At 39.8% G+C, this 21,940-nt stretch overlaps 1 protein-coding gene across 2 annotated transcripts in view; it reads right to left on the minus strand.

Annotated features, from left to right (window-relative positions):
- The window catches only part of CHCHD3 (coiled-coil-helix-coiled-coil-helix domain containing 3), a 176,415-nt gene that overhangs the window by 143,681 nt on the left and 10,794 nt on the right, over positions 1-21,940 (minus strand). For both annotated transcript variants that reach the window (XM_054191301.1, XM_054191293.1), the window contains exon 3: positions 1,352-1,436. In XM_054191301.1, the coding sequence (XP_054047276.1) occupies positions 1,352-1,436 (85 nt within the window). The remainder of the gene's footprint in view (positions 1-1,351; positions 1,437-21,940) is intronic.

Consider the following 21,940-nt stretch of genomic DNA (forward strand, 5'->3'; position numbering starts at 1 on the left):
TCCTCCTGGAAACAATGCTAAGACACATGGAAAACAAGGAGGTGATCGGTGACAGCCAACATGGCTTCACTAAGGGCAAATCATGCCTGACAAATTCAGTGGCCTTCTACGACGGCATTACAGCACTGGCGGATAAGGGAACAGAACTGACGTTGGGAGCAGGGTTGGAACTAGATGATCTCTAAGGTCCCTTCTAACCCGAACCATTCAATGATTCTATGATTCTATGACATCATCTACTGAAACTTGTGCAACGCATTTGACACTGTCCCACACAACATCCTGGTCTCTAAATTGGAGAGACATGGATTTGACGGATGAGTCAGTGGATAAGAAATTGTCTGGATGGCCAAACTCAAAGGGTTGCTCGATGTCCAAGTGGCGATGAGTGGCATTCCTCAGGGGTCATCTTTGTGGGCGACATGGACAGTGGGACTGAGTGCACCCTCAGCAAGTTTGCCGACAACACCAAGCTGAGGAGCAGTCAACACGCTGGAGGGAAGGGATGCCATCCAGAGGGAGCTGGACACGCTGGAGAGGTGGGTCTGTGCAAACCTCATGAAGTTCAACAAGGCCAAGTGCAAGGTCCTGCACCTGGATCAGGGCAATGCCAAGCACAAATCCAGGCTGGGCAGAGAATGGCTTGAGAACAGCCCTGAGGAGAAGGACTTGGGGGTGCTGGTGGATGAGAAGCTCAACGCGAGCCAGTAATGAGGGGTTCAATCCCTGGAGGGGTTCAAGGCCAGGTTGGACGGGGCTTGGAGCAACCTGGGCTGGTGGGAGGTGTCCCTGCCCAGGGCAGGGGGTGGCACTGGGTGGTCTTTAAGGTCCCTTCCAACCCAAACCACCCTATGATTCTACTTTGTACTACTATTAAATCAGTTCTAAACATATTGAAACTCACAGAAACATCTACAATTCACAGAAATAACAAGAATTACCATTTCTACTTCTGTTAAAATTTACTTTTTGATCAAATAGAGGGGTTTTAAATAACCCACCTCCACATTGCTCTCAAACTATTTCTGTCTCTACACGGCAAAGTGAATATTTGGACTCAGGAGAAATCAATGATGATTGAGTTTAAAAGACTGCAAAAAACAAAAAAAGTCAGGCTTATAAGATCAAAAGGGATTTAGATCAACATTTTATATGAGCTTTTTTAAGGACATTGCAGTTAATTTGTTGTTTTAACATGTATTTAATATCAAAACTTGCTGTATCACCCAAAGGTCTTACCTACCATTTTGTCTTGGGGCACAAAATCAAACTTTTATAGTAAGTAGATAAATAACAATAATAAAATCATTAAGTACATGTTTGTTTTAAATATTGTTATTATCAAACCAACCTTCTCTTTTGAGCTTCAGAGTCTCTCCTGGCTCGTTCTAATGCCAGTTCTTCAGCTATTCTTTTCTTTAGTTCTTCATCATTAACTACAATTAAAAGAAAATTAAATTAAATGTTAACAGAAGACAATATATTCCTAATTACAGAAACACCTGCAAAATACAGTGCCCTATTTTATTTTTTTTTCTATAAAGCAGTTGGAGTGCTTTCCTGTGGTTTAGCCACCTTTCAAATTTTAGCATACAAACACTAGAGAGCTTTTAAAAATTACTCTTATTAAACAACTTTTCAATTAGTGGAATCTTTTGAAAATTAAAAACCACACAGTATATGTTAAATTAAATACATTTTTTTTCTTTATAAAGGCATATTTCTTAAGAAAAAAAAGGCGGGGGGGGAGGGGCGGGGAGGAGATGGGACTGAAACCTAAACAGAAAAGTCATAAAAAGCTGCTTCTTATTCATACGGAAAGAAGGGAAACATCCTCCAGTGTAATGAACCATGTATTTGTAGATGGGTATTTTACCCAACAAAGCGTTCACAACATCCTAGATATCCATACTTCTACTTTCTGTTGTTCGAAAGTGATTTTGCCTCAAATTCTCCCCATTTTGTTTAAAGAAGCAGCCACAGAATGAATATTTTCTTCATTTAGATTATATCAGATAAATTAATTAGAAGTCTGGTTGACAACTAAAAAAAACAGGGACGCAACTTCTTCAAGTCTGTGAATCACCTTTTCCATACAAAGGTATAAAAGCATAAGAGCCACTAATCCTAGAAGCTTGAACACCACCTATATATGGACACGACATATATACACACATATATACGACACACCTATATATTGAACGACACCTATATATATGTGTATACACCAAAATCCATTCAATAAGGTTTTGAAACACAGAACAGGTCCATTCTCAACTCTCTCTGATATTCAAGGGCGCAGTCATGCAAGCGAGAACACTGATACCGTTCAGTATTAACCATGTCTCCATCTATAGCCAACTGCACGCTTCCGAAAAAATCTGACCCAAGGAGATCAGAAATAGTTTGTTGTTACTTCCTTCGATAGAAGATGTAGCAATAAAACATGTTTCAAGAGAATTCCATAAGAAATGACACTGAAGAAGTTGTTTCAGCCTAAAAAAAAAACAAACCCAAAAAAACCCCACTCAAAACAAACACACACACGAAAAAAAACCTACCCAACTTTGGAGATGGTTTTATCCCTATCCAAATACAACTTGACACACAGCAAAGCAGGAATTAGAAATAATATAAAATTAGAATACCCGGTCATCTAGTAAGAACGAACATTTTCCACTTGGGAAAATGTAGTAGGTTGGTAACCAAAAGTTATGCCAACTTCAATATAACAGCTGTTAACTTTCCATAAAATATTGATTTGTAGCTATCAAGAAAAGTGAATTTTCCAATAGGCAGAAAAGAAAACAACTGTAAAGTACGGCTGCGGGAAGAGATTAAAAATTAAGTAATTATTTTCAGGTTCATGCAAATATAAATCCTGATCTAGAGCCGTCTGTCTGGGGAGGGACTGTTTGCAAGGACATGTAGCGATAGGACGAGGGGCAATGGCTTTAAACTAGAGCAGGGCAGGGTTAGATTAGACATTAGGAAGAAGTTCTTTCCAATGAGGGTGGTGAGACACTGGCCCAGGTTGCCCAGAGAGGTGGGGGAGGCCCCATCCCTGGAGACATTCAAGGCCAGGCTTGATGAGGCTCTGAGCAACCTGATCTAGTTGAAGATGTCCCTGCTCGCTGCAGGGGGTTGGACTAGATGACCTTTGGAGGTCCCTTCCAACCCAACACAGTCTACGATTCTATGAATAAAGGTACACCCACACTAGCTGAGCTGTACCTCTAACTCTGCAATACTCCAGTATTCCAGTACAAGCCTACCAATAATTCTCTTATTTTGAAGCATCTGGCTCAAATTCCACTCCATGGAACCACAGAGCTAAAAGACGTGTAATCTCACTCTAAAATGCCTATCGGTCAAGCGTAGTATCCAAGAAGGTGATAAACACTTGCTTAGGTAGCTAAAAACCAGAGAACTACTTTTTCAGGCAATATAAGACACAAGCAATCACGAGATAACAAGCAGCCTCCTTCGAGGTTGCATTAAGTATTTATGTATACAGACAACAACTCATCGGTTCACAGGCGGAAATTTGTGGAGATACTGGGGCAGAGGAAGAAAAGCCATCAGCCTTTTCTTTCACAGCAAGCTAGTAGTTAAAGCATTTGCCCAGAAATCAAAATATCTGGAATTTAGATCCTCCTAAGACAGACAGGTCTGAGTCCACATATTGTATAAACTCCAATATGTATATTTTATTTTTATTTTTACAAATAAAGCTAAAGAAAAAGTGCCTGAGAGGGTGCCTAGTGATTAGAAGACAAAACCGGGACAGCCTCCAATTCCAGTACCCTTTGTGGAACCAGTTATTTGTTTGACATTATTTTTTAAAATCTGATTGCTGCCTAAAGAGATACACATCAAAAAAGCCAGTGACAAATAGCCACGTATCTCAGTGACCTAGTCTCCAGGAGTTGGCTTTATCTGCAAACATTATCCAACATCATTAGCCCACATTCTCATTATGGTTAATAATAGAGTCCAGTGTGCAATTCTTCTCATCCTTAAGTAGACTTTTAAAACAGTGAATTTTATGAATGAATGAAGCAGTTTCATCGACTGGATGGGAGTCTTGGCCAACTAATTCAGTTATAACCAGCTTAAGTAAAGCAGAATGAATCGATATCCATCCTGCCAGGTGCAGGAAATGCTTAGATGGCAGAAATGGAGTTGCGCTGGGCGAAGTGGGGGGACACTTGTGAATGGCCAGTCAGACCCCAGCCTAAAAATATATTAACATGTGAAAATCCAGAGGTAAACATGAATCTTGAGAGATGACCATCACAAACCATGGATGAAAAGGCAGGACCCCATTATATTGGGAGAATCTCCACTGACGGTTGACACCGCTCCACTATTTCCCCCTCTGAGGCGACACAAGGCTACTCGCTGTTTGAGAAGACACTGAGTTGTTATAGCACACCCGTACGTTTCCAAACCAAGACCACCTAACCACAGCGAACTGTATTGCCAGAAGAGAAAAAAAGTTTAGCAAAATATCAGGCAATCACCAGGATCCCGCTTCTGTACTGCGGCGCCCATTAATCTCCCCCACACCTCAGTAAGCATCACAAGCCAAAATGAGAGCAGTTAAGGTTCGGCATTTGTACACTTCGAAATGATTAAGCTGTCATAAAAGCAAAGAATTTATTTCACATTGCAGCTACCTTATTCACAGAACAATCTGAACACCCATGATCAAGTGTTTCCTACTGCAGTTCTGCTCAATCCAGATACTTCAATATTTCACGTCCTTTTAATACTACACCTGAGAATACACAAAACGTTGCACGTCTATTGTTCACCAGCATCTACGTCATGAAGTTGATTGTTCTGGGGTGCAAATATGAGTACAAGAACTCTAAGAGACCATAGAAGGGTTGGTTTGGTTTTTTTTAAGTCATAATGAGAAAAGATTCAGGCATCAGCTAATAAAGACATTTGACCTTAACAATCAATTAGGTTACCCATCGATCAGCCAAATACTAATAGGGAATAAAAGCGGAGCTATAGATCATTCAATAGAATTATTGTAAGATATAATTGGGTAGCTCCCCAGTGGGAACTTTATGATGTTTCAGTAAAAAAAATTGCAGTTCTACAAGTAGGAGGGATTTGTTCTGGGGGAAGAAGCATTTAAAACGAGAAAAGTTAATTTATTAGAAAGAGGATCAGAAAAAAAAAAAAAGGAACTGTTTCTAGATAAAAGCATTTCTCTCAGATGGCAATCTCTGCTCGGATGATGGGGCATTAAAAACAGACAGCTGGGCATTAAACTATTGGAGAATATTAGAACTTGGTGGGTGCAAGACTGCTAAAATAAGCATGATCCGGAGACAAGAAGTATACAGCAGTTGCCAAAAATTCTGTAGCCGTTCCCACTGCCACCCCCCTGAGATTTTAAGTTCTTCAGGCTACTGAAATCAGCATCAACTTCATAGTAAGTGCATCACAGATCAGACAAAAAAATCGGAAGATTTTCAGGTAAGTACATTTAGGAAGGTCACACTTGCATCCCTCCGCTTTCTTATGCTCCGACAAGAGCGTAAAATGAATGCAGCTCCCCCATTTCCCCAGGCTGAATGTGCTAATGCACAGCTCGCATCGCAAGACAATTTAGATGGATGGTCAGTAATGGGAACTATACTCAAAAAGCCATAGTGCTGCAGCCAGAAATAACTCTTCTCTGTCCTCTTCGCATGTGAAGGGTGGATGCTGACAGGTGTCTGATAAGCGGTATTCTCTTCAGGATAATGGGAATGGAGTACCACCAGCTGCACTGCCAATGGGCTCATTACCATGCTCGGATCTAGCAGCAGGTTGCACAACGCTTAGAAGAGTGACCAAACCGCTCCATGTAACATCGCAGACGCAGCATACCAGTAGATGATAAAAAACACAAAGCTCTTGCCTGCACCTTGGCCAACCAAGCAGGGACTGTCAACGGACAAGGACATTTTGGCATCTTGATGGCCTCCGGGATGCAGTTACCTGACCTTTCTTGTTTGTCCACCTACTCTTTTGGAGAAGTTTGAAAGACATGGTCATTTACACCTAATGTTATAGCACAAACGCATGACGTATTTCCTCCCCTTTATGCAGAGATACTAACTTTTTTAAAAAAGTACATATAAATTAACCCCTATAAATTAACCAATTATTTAAACCATTTTTGCATACTGCAAGCACAAGATAACATACATATTTGCTTCATTTAACTTCCCCTTCCCATACACACACACACAAAAAAAAAGGCAAATTCAGCTCTCTCACATTCAAAACAAAGCTTTAAGAGCACAGAAGAAAGAGCACAAGACAGTCAAAGGTGAGATCTGAAGAAACTACAAATTACATCCAATACACATCTATTGGCCCAAATCTGTGATCATGCCCAACAAATAGAAGAGAGGCAATTTCCAGAATAGAAGTTATAGCACATTTCCTCAAGTTTTCTACCAAAATTGCTCTCGTTGGCTTTATGCCTTCAGACGGATGTGTGGAGTGAAAGGGTGTAAGGGCACCTCGCACCAGGACAGGGTTTTGTTTTGAAAATAACGCAGGCTGGCAGTTATGGAAGAGTAAGAGCATTCCACGCATGGCCGTGTTTCAACGCTTTTCTGTTCAGCTTTTTCTCCATCCAACACCCTTCTGCAAACCTGAAAGAGGTTTATTCTGCCACCTTTTTAAAAGGCCACAAACCCTATGAAAATGGTTTTGGGAGCCACTCAGAGACAAATACTCTTTTCTGTAGTCCCGGCAAAGCCTAACCCGATTGTTATTTTAAAAAAACAAAACAAAACAAAAACAAAACCAACAACAAAAAACAGACAAACACACTGTGCAAAGCCATTTGCTTAACCCTTATAACTGATTCTCCACTTGTGCTTCTAAATCAAATGAATACAAAAGCATACACCGCGTGTGTTTTCCAGGGTCCAAAACACTTTGAGTAATTACAGGGACAATTGATGAGGACAGAGGAGCAAAGGGTGCTGAAGAGCTTATGCACTTACCAACAGTTACTGAGGTTTCAGCTATATAATACGCACTTAATCTTGGAACTTCAAAGGGCATCCACTTGCAGTATTGGAGCAAAGCCAAGAGCTTCACATGACGAAAACAATTCTTGAGAAACAATCGGCAATTTTATCTCCCAGGTCTACTATAGGTTGGTGCATAAGGGTACGTGCAACTCAGCTACTCTCACATTATTTTTCTCCAACTCCCCTGCCCTCGTTAGTCAGAAGATCTAAATCCATTATCTTTTTCCTCTCACTCTGAAGCAGTTGCTTTCTAGAAAAAACGTTCAGCATGGTATCAAGGTTACAGCAATGTGGCGGCACCCAAAGCTGCAAACAACACGCATTAGGTAAAGCAGACACCTGCAGTCTCAAAAAGGTTAGCCTGAGAAATCAGGAATACAACGTGGACAAATTAATCAAATAGCTCTAGCCTGCAGAGCTAGGAATCTGCCCATTAGTCTTGCATTTCAAAAAAGTCATTAATGGAAACAGCATTTATTATCAGGCACCTTAACTAAACTCTCCTGAAAGGGCAGGTGCATTAAGTTATTAATGAAGTGACACTTAGGTTTGATAGAATCAAACATCTTTTAGAAAATACTTAGCTAAATAATATTCAGAGAATGATTTTACAAAGAAAAAAAAAGGAAAATAAATCAGTTCTACTTTTCCTTTTCATTCAGCCTTGCTAATAAATAAAAAAAAAAAATGATATGTCCAGTGAACAGATTTCCTTCAGACAGGAACTTCTCAAAGAGCAGAGCACAACCATATAATCATACAGATGTTCTCCAGGCCATTTGGCCATCTTCCTTAAAGAGATAAAAATATGCCTTTACAAAAAACATCTCCAAGGCTGGATACAGCACAGCCCCTCTGGACAACGTATTCAAGGCCTGTCTGACCCGATGGTGAAACAGCTTCTCCTTACAGGTCTAAAGCGCTCTTGTTTCAACGCATGCCTCTTGTTTCTCGTCTTCCTGCCGTGCACCACCATGAAAACACTGGTTCTGTCTTCTCAGTAACTTCCTTGTTGGAAGGGTACTTCCAGGCCTAACAAGTCCAGGTCCCTTGGCATCTCCTCTCAAGTTTCAGGCCACCATTCCTTCACCCAGGGAGCTCAGCAATGCATTTGGGGCTACAATGGCTACTTCTGTCATCAAATAAACAAGTCACAAGGAAGGACAACCCACGCTTCAAGTACACGGCTTAGCTGCAATCCAGAGGACTAACGCAAGGGTAAGACACACAAAACCAGAACGCACAATCTTCAAATTAGTGTCTGAATGCATCAACAAGACAGCAAACCAGAAGCTACATACACAACTGGGTTCATCTTTTACATTGGCACTCAGTAGAGGCTGTTAAGAAAGTGTAGTTATAAAATGAGTGGTAAATTACTGTCATGGATTAGCCACAGGCTAAGGCAGAACAGAGGACAGAAAGCACTAGCAATGGGAAAGCTAAACAGAAACTTTAAACTCTGCACATGAATAGTCTAAATCATTTTAATCAAGACTTTGTAAGACTGGAAAACTTTAAAAGGGAGAAAATAAGGCCAAGCAAGCTGAGCAGCACAATGGTATACAAATTCAGTTCAGAAAAATGAATAGTCACACACACTGGAAAGCATAATGTGATTTTATCTCACATTTTACTTGGTTTTTAAAAATCAACCATAATCATACGTAAGTCCCAAGCATTGCACAAAGAAAACGTGTTACACGGCCAGCTGAGCATGAGAGGAATGAAGATAGAAGGGGAAGAGAAGGTCCAATGTAAGTACAGAATATATAAAGAATGAAAGAGGAAGAATATGAAAAATAGATATAAGACGATGCACTTCCACACTTCCTCCAGCACAGTGTTTTATCAGTCTTTCCACACAACAGCTAGAGCCAAGGATAAGCTTTGCTGAGATCTATTTCAGTTCCACTGAAGTTGATGGTCTTAACAGAATAATCACTTTGAAAAGTTCTCCAACCTATTTTGTCCAATAGCTCATGTATCATTTTCTTTCTTTTAAGGGGAAACATTAGAAAATGTTTCAAAGCATAGAAAGTAAAGCATAGAAAAAGCGTAGAAAAACTAAGAAGGGTTTGTTTAGGTTTTTTTGGCATCAGAAGCACTCACATAGACCATTTTCTCACAGATCCGCATTGCGGGTTTCTCTGCACCTTCATGTTAAGTCAAGCCGATCTCTCTTGTCCCTGTGACATCCTCTTCCCGGTCTCTATGACATCGTCTTCCTTGAGCCCTTCTCCAGTGTCCAAACATCAGCTCTCTCTCCCATCTCCCAGCTCGGCTTGGCAATGCACAGCAGAGGCTGCAGTTGCTTTTGCGGAACATGAGTCAATCTGCCAACCATTGCGTACGTGTGGAGTGGTAAACCTTCGGCAAAACAGCCCAGGCAGCTGAAGACCTTCTCTCCATAGAGGCATTTGTCTTATTGGCTCTTTTCTACCTAGCCCTTAATTTATCAAAACCTAGAGAAATATCAGGACCTTGAGTCTTTCAGCCCCCCTTAATTAGATTTGGCTGAAACAGATTAATAAATTCAGAAGTTATCAGAAGACAATGGTATGGCACTACCACACAACGATTTTCCTTTGGGAAAGCACACAGAAATAATGGAAAGAGAACCCAAGACGGCTCAACACAGAAGGCATAGAAAGTAATAATGTAAAATAGGCAGCTTTGGGCTTCATACTTCCATCACACATTGCTAAAAAGGCTCACAACAAAGTGGACAGTGCAGCATTTAAAAGATTTTTATTTTTGTAATATTTGAAATGCACAGTGGACAATATATTGCCAACTCTTTTTGCTGAAGCCAAAAACAAGTAAAATCAAGGGCAGGGCGGGGAATAAAACTAAAGAACACCAACAGGCTACATAACATATAAAGTGGAGTTGGAGAACGCTGCTTCAAGGTATGTACCAATCATTGCCAGAAACAGGAATAGTTCATTTTTTTGCTGGAAAAACTATTTCACAATTACTTTCTGCAGAATTTCTTGCATTCACCTCTGTAGCATCCAGTATTGACAACAGAGCATCAGGGCATTCAAGCCATCGATCTGATCCACCAAGGCAGTTCTCACGTCCCCGTGCACATTAAGTATGAACATTAACCAGCTCACTTGGGACAACGTACCTTAGGGCTGCCTTCAACCCCATCATCTGTCTCAGTAGCTGGCAGGGCAACGGCAGCTTTGTAGACATTAAAGTTAATGAAGATGTCACAAGGAAAATTTCTAACGGCGCGCTAACAGTCATAAATATTGACTCGGAAAGCATAAATTGGCAACCTGGTACCTTCACAGCATCAATCTATGGGCTTATAAACACACTACGGGTCTTCCACAGTTAAAACACCTTTCCCACCCACATGCCAATTTAAGATGCATAATAAGTAAATATTATAATATGCAAATACCCTCAATTTATTCTTAATAAACACTCCGGTTTGGTCCATATCTAAATTCCATACTTTTAAAAAAAATATATAAAAAAAATCAGTATCAACAGTAGCCATGCAAGTTGAAGAGCAGAGAAAATAACAAAATATCAAATCCATAACTCTTAATTTAGCAAAAGTAGCCAACTATATAAATGACAGGCACTCAAGTAGCATACAAGAATTTCCACTAGACATGGAAAAAAATGTGTATTGTTTATTTCTTATTAATTAAAGAAGAAGAAACTAGTGTTACCTTTCCCAACATTCTCAAAGTTGTCTCAAGCGGCTCACCATGGAAAAAAAAAAAACAACAAAAAAACCAAAAAACACAACTTTGTCTCACCCCTGAAAAAGGTTACTTGAGGCGCAGGTTAAAGTAACTGGTAAATCAATGCAAGACAGTCCATCTGCACCTACCCGTGCTACGTGCTGTCTGTGCACACGTAGAAGCTTCAGCTCATCAGAGCTGTCAATCAGGTAACTCTTATGAGCATAAAATTCACTGGAAGAATTACATACTTTAGTTTGCTTTGGACATCAGTAACACTGTCAAGGAACTCTGGTCTGGGACTCCTGAAAACATAAGTTTTTAAGAAAGCCATATAAATAGTCATTGCACACTAAAGAAAATAGGTAGACTTCCAGTTTTGAAATCAAACTGTATGATTTTAATGTCGATTAAAGCCATAGCAAATATATTTAGTGTGCTTAAATTAGGTGGTAAGTCAATGACTCCATTAAATATACTCTTCCTTCTTTATGTATTATTTTTGAAATAGTCTGGATTTGCTGGTAACAGCATACAGGAGGAAACAAGGAAGTGTTGTAATGGTTAGTACATCACTATTCCCGGCATACAAGTTTTAAAAAGATTTAATGGTTTTCAAACACTGTTGTACCCGTGTCAAACCCTATAAATAGTCCAAATTAGCCTTATGCTCAATGGAAAAAATAACGAACCGTCCCTTCAGTCCACCAGCATTGAAGAAAAAAAATCCAGTAATAAGTTATTTGCTTTACCGACCAAAGTATCTGTTTTTTTCTCCCTATTTTTTTTTTCCAACAGTAAAGGAATCCCTTAGAGACCATCGGGAAGTTTCCTGGTATATGTACAATGAACCATCAGAAACAAGTATCTACATGTGCCAGAACAGTCGCCTTCGTGAGTGACCTTATTACACATTTCCCAATTTCTTTATTATGAGCTATGGATCAGGCATGGTCAGTATTTAAACAGGTTTGAGGTTTCGGTTTTTTGTTTTTTGGGTTTTTTTTTTAAATTTAATTATTATTTTGAAAGAACAGCATTCTTAAGAATAAATTCTGTTTTCAGACTCATACAAATTTAACAACCAACACATACGGCAACTCTTCCATTTAAATTCAGAATTACAGACACTTCCTACAATCACGGATTCACTACAAACATGAAGTGCGCCTCCAAGGACAGAAATTTGTATTAACTGTTAAATATCGGTAATGTGCAGCAATACTTAAACAAGCTCATAGGATAATTAAATATGAAAACAATGCAATTAAGTGTGCATAATTTAAAAATATTTAATATTTTAGTTTCCAAAGGCGCTCCTGTATATATTGCATTATCTATTTTACAATGTAAATGTGGATATCAATCAATTTATACTAATTTAAATTAGAAACAAGATGGTACGTGATCTAGAAATAATAAAGCAAAATTAGTTCATATTATATTTGGAACATCTTCTTTTCAGTATAATATTATTGTTGGAACTTTAGCAGTAAATCCCAACAATGAATTTACGAGAGAGGCTGGAAAAAAACAGGGGAGAGGAGGATTACAAGGCTTTCCCCTGCGATTCTTTGAATTGGGTTCTATTTGCCTATGCTTAATGGATCTTTTTAATAAGAATAATTCATTTCTGAGATTCACACCTAAACAAGAAAAGCAGAGAAGAACTTTCATTAGTCCCTACCATGTCCAAGGTTATGTTCTAATAAGCTAACAGAAAAATCAAGTAAACAGAAATGGATGTATACAATCCACAGAAAAGACGGAAAATTGAAAAATATAAAATCCTGAGGCTAAACTTACAATTAGTTCTTTTAACCAACACAGAAAGTAGAAATGGAGCACAGGAGAACGAAGGGGCAGGAGTCAAGAAGCAAGGCCACAGGAACAAAGCTCCATGCAGGACACGGCCATCCCACAGCCCTTCCAGTCACCGACACTGAACAATGAACGCGTGAGCTCTCCCGCTACAAATCCCTCGTGCAACACCCACTCTGGGTTTTCCCCACTGCCCAGCAAACGCATCAGCCTCTCCCCCACTCATGCCAAGCTCAGACTGTCAGCACTAACTTGAGTTGTATCTAACAAGTGACAGACACAGGAAAGCACCACAAGAGAAGAAACTTGAAATACGGGCAGTACGCCTTGAAACATGGGACACTAATAAAACAAGTCCTTTAGCACTAATAAGTGGATTGAGTTAAAGGATCCAGTTAACATAAAAATGGACCTAATTTTTAGTTTCTCTAAGAATTCCTGCTGTGCCAGCTACGTGACTACAAGAAATTTTATTGTAACTTTTTAAATTGTTCTCAATGCCCTTACAAGGTTGTTCAACTGAAACTTCTTAATAACGCCTCCTTCTCACCCACCTCCGGCATGTAATTGTATATATACGAAATAACTTATTTCAGCAGCTATTCAGCCATAAGTCATGTTGCTGTCCTGTTCATTGTAAGTAATTTTAAAAAACAATAATAACGAAAACAGAAGCATCACATACCTTTTCAAGACTACCAGTGGCAGAACACCCTTAGATTGAAAACAACGGTTGAGAGATTTGCTAGTTCAGCTCTCTGTGCATACACTGTAAAGCTTCTCTTGCTGAATACAACGGATAAAAGCATCAGGATTCCACAATCCAACATTTAAAAAATAATCATATTGTAAGCAATGATGGGAAGGATTTTATGATTCTGCTTTCAACAGGATTAAGCATTCTTTCAGGACATTTTAAGTTGTCCAGTTTTTGATCTTTATGGTTCATAACTTTATTGTAAAGTTATTTAATCTGGCAGCATGGGTAAATCCCATAGTGGTATCCCTTTTATTTTCTTGGAAAAAATCATTTCTAAATTCTTTCACCACGTGGATTTCAATGAAAGTCGTCTGCCACTATAGATGACAGTGCAACAATCATGTATTTCTACACATGATACCTAGGTAAAAGGGTTTATAAACCAAAGCATCTCTAGTTTTACATTTAGAAGTCACCACTAATTGCAAAGAATTACTAACTGCTGTTGCACAGGCCAGCCCTCCCACATGGGACTCTCCATACTGTCAAGGCTGCATAAATAGCAAATTTTGCTATTCAGTTCATCTACTACCATCACCTTTAAAGAGGATTCTCCAGCTGTGATTGCACACTATCAGTGGCACTGAAAAGTCAATTTTACCCAATTACAGCTCTGGATTGCAATTGCTTTGGACAGGAACAAGGCGATTCACAAAGCTGCTCATCACGCTGAATCAGAAAGCCCTCTCTTGAGGATACTTTCACGTACTTTTCCTTTGGTGGGAATACAAGCTTGGAGTGGCTCTAGGCATTGAATTTTATTGTCAAATGTCCATGTGCCAACTGTTGTGGGGCAGGGGGCCCTGCTTTTACATAAATGTGGTTCAAAGCATAGGGAACGGGCCTTGCCCAAAGAAGGTAAGTGAAGACTTCCAATGAGTAAATGAAAGGGATGAGTTAGCATGAATAGGTAACGCAATAAAGAATAATGTTATTTCCTGATATTGTGCATTCTGTACACATAGGGCAAATGACTGTACAGACTTATAAGGAACAATCCCTCCCCTCTTTTTTTATAAATAAATGTTTGCAAAATATAAATTGCTATTCACTTAACTTTTCAACCTAAACTGAAATTTTGTGTTCCATTCATACTCAGACCTTGGTAACTTTAAATGATCTTATCATGCCTGATGATAGAGCCTGTCCTTTCATAGCAAACCAATCCAAACAATCCATGAGGAGAGAGCAGACAAGGCAAATAAACATAAAGGAAGATAACCAAAGACTGGTATTTGCGGGAGGACACAGCTTCATGACAATGATGTTTCATCAGCCTTCTGACATTCAACCCCTTCACTATTGCTTACGCTATTTCCAAAGCCAGCCGCACACTCACCATTCCAAATGCCAAAGGAAATTCTCTCTCTGCTTTGTGAAACTAAAAAACAATGGTATTTTCCTTCCAATGAGCAACTAAATTAACGACAACCGGGCTTCTCATAGATTTTGATTCTATTCCTCTTATATACACAATAACCCTACCTTCTCTCATGTCATGGTAATATTCGAACAAAGAAGGTGAGTTTTATGGCTGACCCAGAGTTCCACACACAGTGACTGCCCACTTGTATTGACTGATCAGTAGCACAACACACTCCCGGAGAGTTTTCCCTACCTGTCCTGTAGCAGGGTGGAATTCACCGGTCTCCCAGTCTCCTGAGGGGTCACGCAGTAGGGAATGCGGTAAAACTATGGTTCTGAATCACCATCCTGTACTGATATCAACACACGCCAATACCAGCAACAATCACTAACTTGTAACTATTCTGCTACTTAAAGCTACCATAAGGCATGTCACATTTAAGAAGTTATATTTTAATTCTACTGAAGAATGGTGCAATTGCTTGTTTGTCCTACCCCACTATTGCTCTCAAAGAACGGCATCTTTCTGCAGCCAGTTCCTTCCCTTCAGCTGCTAAATTTCAAATGCACGTGACAGCCAAGCACCAGAAAGCATGCCAACAGCAGCAGCACAACCACCAGCTCCAGGGCCTTCCAAAATCTCGTCTGGCCTATTTGCATGCATTGCCGCAGGGATCTCCGCACCTTATATTGGCCCAAGCTCTCCCAAATCCCCCAGGCTCATTGATGCATAGGCTTTTCTGCAGTCTTGGCACTCCCCAGGATTCCCCAGGCTCTGCCTTTCTACAGTTGGACTTGATGATGTTCAGCGTCTTTTCCAACAGGAATGAATCTATACGCATCAGGTACAGCTGCAGAAGCTCTTGCTGCAAGTCTCCACATATCATTATCTCCTCCAAGCTCAACCCTATCATCAGACCATCTTCCCTGTCTCGCCAACAATGCTCTGAATTTTTTTGCAGACAGGGATATAGCAGGAGGTACCATTCCCTTTCCGGCCAAGGAGACCAGCCCTTTTGAAGGGAAGGAATCGAGTAAGAAGGAGGATGGAAAGAATAATACAGAAATTTTGAAGAACTGATATGGTAGAAAGAGAAGGATATGGGATTCAGAAACGCAAACCTACAATTAAACTAGGAATCACACAGAATGACAGGGGTGGGAAGGGACCTCTGGAGATCATCTCGTCCAACCCCCTGCCAGAGCAGGGTCACCCAGGGCAGGTGGCACAGGAACGCGTCCAGGCGGGTTTGGAATGTCTCCAGAGACGGAGCCTCCACCACCTCTCTGGGCAGCCTCTTCTAGTGGTCTGGCACCCTCAGAGGAAAGAAGTTTTTCCTCACGTCCAGATGGAATTTCCTGTGTTCCAGTTTATGCCCATTGCCCCTTGTCCTGTTGCTGGGCACCACCGAAAAGAGTCTGGCGGAGACAATAGTGATGGAAAAAGAATATGGACAATAATGACGGAAAAGGAACGGGTGCTTGCTGGAAAGAGAGACCTTTGTTACTATTCTGCAGCATACCCACACTCAGTAAGGAGCTTCCCCCATCCGTTCTGAACAGATCCTTTTCAGGAAATTTCTAGGAGACCAACAAAAGGCTTAAGGTTCAAACAAAGTAAGTTGCAAGACACATTGCAGGGTACAGGAGTACTTTTTTCTTTGCAAATCAGTTCAACAGTATGAAGATAATCTATGATATATAACGTTGGTCAATAATCGTATCAGGAAACACTGCAGTAGTACCATTGTCACCAATCCATTTGCAAATTATTAGAAAATGTGTAAATAAATTAATTATCCTTGAGAAATCTACCTCTCTGACTAGTTTGGATAGAACCAGTTAACAACTTTGAGAGTTATTCTGGGAAAGAGGGAGATAAAAACAAATTATGTAAGAGGCCATCATGCAATGATACTGTGAAAAATACAAGCAAAACAAGCAGTGAAACTGTCTTTACAGGTAAAGGTTAATGAAAGAAAAGAAAAAAAAAAAAACTGTTTCACACAAGGATAACACTCATCAATACATCTGCTAATCCCATTAACCGGATTTCTCAGTGGTTAGAGTTGCATTGAAAGATAAATCAAGATGCCAAAATTTTTATTTGTGCATTTAAAGCAATCTAACAACTTAGCGTTAAATTTTAAAGGGAGCAAAAATTTTCCAGTAGAAGCTGACTATTCAGAAAAAAAAAAAGTAACCATCTCCTTATCAAGTTATGATTTTATTTATCGATGACATGGGCACTGAAACTGTGCACAAAATCTGAAAGCAATCACTTCACCCAAAATTAGGTACAAAGAAGCCTGCAGTGATAAATAAGTGGATCTTTAAGAGCTGTTGTGGCACGCTCAAATCTAATCTCCTGTTCATTCATTCAAGTTATAACAACAGGCTGATACATGGATGTTCTGTATCAGTGCAGAGAAAACAGTAATTCCGGAATTTGTTTCTTCAGCTCAGATGCAAACCACAGCACATTCGGTCTCATTGCTGCCGACTCGAGAAGGATACAAGGAAAAGAATTTAAACAGCATTGGTAACAAGGTCCTGTAAATGAGAATCGCTGACTTACAAAGGGAGCTGCAGGAGAATCTGCAAGTACTTTCTGATGTCTTGAGGTTAGCGTCTCTCATTTCCCACATCCCATACAGCAGCATGTTTGGTTTAGAGAATAATCCGAAAGTCAAGCTTTAGTAACAAAGTGACAGAACACTTATTTCATGTAATATTTATGGTAGGACACAAGAGGCAGGTCAGAAATAGCCAATGTACACATTTCAAATCTAGGCATCACAAAAGCATCAAGGGCAAAAGGATCTGGTTCTGTTGAGGAAAGCAGAGGTGACTTCCAAAGCATCATAACGTGTCTTCCTTCAATTGCAGCAAAACTGACTTTATATTTAATTGTCAGAAGAGAGCTACAGTATTGTCAACTCTGAAACGTGGTAACTGAAGTATTTTCCAACCAACATTTAGCACTGTATTACTGCTTGCAATACAAGCTGAAAAATGGTTGTAAACAGTATGAAACTATGACGTTTATGCCTATCTTCATTATTCAGAAAGTATATAAAAATAAAATACAAATGCTGAAATGCTTAAAATTCTCCCAACAATAATCTAACCTACATTTTTAATAACGGGTAATGAGATCTACTAAAAAAAAACCGAAAAACTTTTTCAAATGACTGGTCTCTAAACTGATGTAATACTTACAACACTAAAAAGCTATCAGTGGTGGAAATGGTGTAAGCTGTTCACAGTAAGAAAAACAAGATACTCCAGAAGGATGTAGCAAGTAGCAGTATTGTGAGAAAAAAAAAAAAAAAAAAAAAAGGAGATTGCATTCCATTCTAGGAACAAACTGCCTTGAGTAGTCACCAAGTAGCAAGTTAACCCAGCATGAATGAGCAAATGCAAGAGTGAGTATCATCTCAAATACCAGAACGCAAATTCAGGAATTTAATTTAATAAAAGGTGCAGGGAAAAAGAAAGAGGCTGTTCAAGTGGGCAAGAGGTCAGATATGAAAAGTCTAAGGAGAAAGAGTAATCTGATGTCAGCAAAGAAGCTTCCAGTTAATTCAGAAATATACGAGGTTCACTTTGAGTGAAACATTCTCTCCTCTGCAAAGGAGAGAGCAGATTGAAAAAGAGCCAGGGTGCTCAGCAATCTCCTCAACAGACAGACTGGCACAGCAACAGATGACTGGTCCTCAGTCAAAACTTCATCGACAACGTCATGGGATGTGATATCCAGTGCTGCTTCCCAAAAATTACAGTTTCCTTAGGTTGCTCGTTAGCATTAAAGTCACTCTTCTATATAACCACTGCCTTTATTAATTCCTTCTACCAATTTCTGCAGATACTACTTTTTCTACTTAAATTTCAGAATATTCAGTGCCACCCCCCCCTGCCCCCGTTGAGAAATGTCACTTAGTATCATCAGGGATTATTGTGAGAGAAAGGACTCAATTAGCTGCCTCCTTCTCACCAAGAAAGAGAGAGAAGGGGGGGGAAAAAAAAAAAAAAGGAACTACGAAAAAAGTAGAGTACCTTGGATGAACTACTCATCTCAACTCTTTCTGTATAGAGCTTCAGAGATTAAGGAGCAATAGAAGCCTTTCAGAGGATGGGATGAACCACCACATCTCACCCCTAGGCTAAATTACTAGCTTAGATTAGATGCATATTTTTCAGGTGATTAACATTAGGTGAACTCAAACACGGTTAATGAAGCTAAAAATGCGAATCAGATAAACTGGCTTCACAAAGCATTGTCAGAGGTGCACAACCAACCTTGCACGCAAAGGGAAGAAAGAATGTCCTCCTCCTATTTTTTAGATTTAGATTTCAAAAAACAGGTAGCAATATCTGAAAAATGCAATTTTCAGTCTGGTGTTTCCCAAAACTTTAGTTATATATCTCAACATGAGATCATAGAAAATCTAGGAGTTCAGTACACATGCAAACCAGTCTTGGAAAAAAAAAATTGCAGCAGTAGAGGAAACTGCATACTGTTCCCCTGGGGCAGAAGAAAATAAGTCTCTAAGTGGTTACCTCCTGTTTAACTAAAAAACAACAAGCTTTCAAGAAGCAGCACTATATAATACACTTAACCTGCCTCATCTGACAAGTGATGAAGAGTTTTAGTAACACTTTGCTGCAGCCTGAAGATGAAAGAATAAAACAAAGCTTTTCTTTTCACCTTAATGCAATAAATCATACATTTAAAGTATCCTTTAATAGCACACTGAAGATTCTCTAACTGGTAAACAAACTGTGAGGGAAAGAAAAGTAGCGTTTACTACTAAAACCACAAGATTTTATTACTTGGAGATCTCCTTGTCCTGCACAACCACCTCTTACCCGTTCATTGGAGACTTGGTTTAGAAATATTTTGATATATTCTCCCCTTATAGCCGTCCCTCTGTTCTTTTCATTTTATTGACAGTTGTAGTAACTGGAGAGATGATTTGGATAAGATTATATTTTACCATAAAACCAGAGAGGATGCTATATAGCAGAATGACAATTTCCTTGCATAGTACTATCAAGACTAATACTGGTGAAAGCAAACAGTTGTAATTTAGTCATTGGTTTTCTTTCATTAAAATTATCAATATTTTCCATTTTGTTCTTTAAGATAGCAAAACACTGCTCCAAATGACTTCTAGCCTAACAATCCTTTAAATTACATACCCTTTTATCTTAGCCAGCTATCTGGTCTTTTTGACCTATAATCCCAGGAAGGTCTCTGAAGGACAAATAGCTGGCTTTTACTCTGGTGCTCAGACTCAGCATGGACTAGACAAGTCAAAGGCTGAATTTTCGGAAGAAATATTAAACAGCTCAATGCATACTACTGGCAATCTTCAGCGCATATAACTCTCAATATGAACCAAGAACTTGAACATATGTGAACTTCAATTTCAGAAAGAAAGAAGGGAAAGGAGAAAGAAGGGAAAGGAGAAAGAAGGGAAAGGAGAAAGAAGGGAAAGGAGAAAGAAGGGAAAGGAGAAAGAAGGGAAAGGAGAAAGAAGGGAAAGGAGAAAGAAGGGAAAGGAGAAAGAAGGGAAAGGAGAAAGAAGGGAAAGGAGAAAGAAGGGAAAGGAGAAAGAAGGGAAAGGAGAAAGAAGGGAAAGGAGAAAGAAGGGAAAGGAGAAAGAAGGGAAAGGAGAAAGAAGGGAAAGGAGAAAGAAGGGAAAGGAGAAAGAAGGGAAAGGAGAAAGAAGGGAAAGGAGAAAGAAGGGAAAGGAGAAAGAAGGGAAAGGAGAAAGAAGGGAAAGGAGAAAGAAGGGAAAGGAGAAAGAAGGGAAAGGAGAAAGAAGGGAAAGGAGAAAGAAGGGAAAGGAGAAAGAAGGGAAAGGAGAAAGAAGGGAAAGGAGAAAGAAGGGAAAGGAGAAAGAAGGGAAAGGAGAAAGAAGGGAAAGGAGAAAGAAGGGAAAGGAGAAAGAAGGGAAAGGAGAAAGAAGGGAAAGGAGAAAGAAGGGAAAGGAGAAAGAAGGGAAAGGAGAAAGAAGGGAAAGGAGAAAGAAGGGAAAGGAGAAAGAAGGGAAAGGAGAAAGAAGGGAAAGGAGAAAGAAGGGAAAGGAGAAAGAAGGGAAAGGAGAAAGAAGGGAAAGGAGAAAGAAGGGAAAGGAGAAAGAAGGGAAAGGAGAAAGAAGGGAAAGGAGAAAGAAGGGAAAGGAGAAAGAAGGGAAAGGAGAAAGAAGGGAAAGGAGAAAGAAGGGAAAGGAGAAAGAAGGGAAAGGAGAAAGAAGGGAAAGGAGAAAGAAGGGAAAGGAGAAAGAAGGGAAAGGAGAAAGAAGGGAAAGGAGAAAGAAGGGAAAGGAGAAAGAAGGGAAAGGAGAAAGAAGGGAAAGGAGAAAGAAGGGAAAGGAGAAAGAAGGGAAAGGAGAAAGAAGGGAAAGGAGAAAGAAGGGAAAGGAGAAAGAAGGGAAAGGAGAAAGAAGGGAAAGGAGAAAGAAGGGAAAGGAGAAAGAAGGGAAAGGAGAAAGAAGGGAAAGGAGAAAGAAGGGAAAGGAGAAAGAAGGGAAAGGAGAAAGAAGGGAAAGGAGAAAGAAGGGAAAGGAGAAAGAAGGGAAAGGAGAAAGAAGGGAAAGGAGAAAGAAGGGAAAGGAGAAAGAAGGGAAAGGAGAAAGAAGGGAAAGGAGAAAGAAGGGAAAGGAGAAAGAAGGGAAAGGAGAAAGAAGGGAAAGGAGAAAGAAGGGAAAGGAGAAAGAAGGGAAAGGAGAAAGAAGGGAAAGGAGAAAGAAGGGAAAGGAGAAAGAAGGGAAAGGAGAAAGAAGGGAAAGGAGAAAGAAGGGAAAGGAGAAAGAAGGGAAAGGAGAAAGAAGGGAAAGGAGAAAGAAGGGAAAGAAAGAAAGCAAGCCACCTTAGAAAAATCCCACACTGTCTTTCCATGAGTCTGCCTCAAACATTTAGAATCATAGAATTGGCTAGAGTGGAAGGGACCTTTCAGATCACCGAGTCAAACCATCAACATAACACTGACAAAACCCACCACTAAACCATATCTATAAGCACTATGTCTACCCGTCTTTTAAATACCTGCAGGGATGGTGACTCCACCACTTCCCTGGGCAGCCTGTTTCAATGCTTCATAACCCTTTTGGTGAAAAAATTGTTCCTAATATCCATCCTAAACCTCCCCTGGTACAACTTGAGGCCGTTTCCTCTTGTCCTATTGCCTGTTCCTTGGGAGAAGAGCCCGATCCCCA

Source organism: Rissa tridactyla, chromosome 1 (genome assembly GCF_028500815.1).
Source record: "Rissa tridactyla isolate bRisTri1 chromosome 1, bRisTri1.patW.cur.20221130, whole genome shotgun sequence".
In the NCBI taxonomy this organism is placed as follows: Eukaryota; Metazoa; Chordata; class Aves; order Charadriiformes; family Laridae; genus Rissa; species Rissa tridactyla.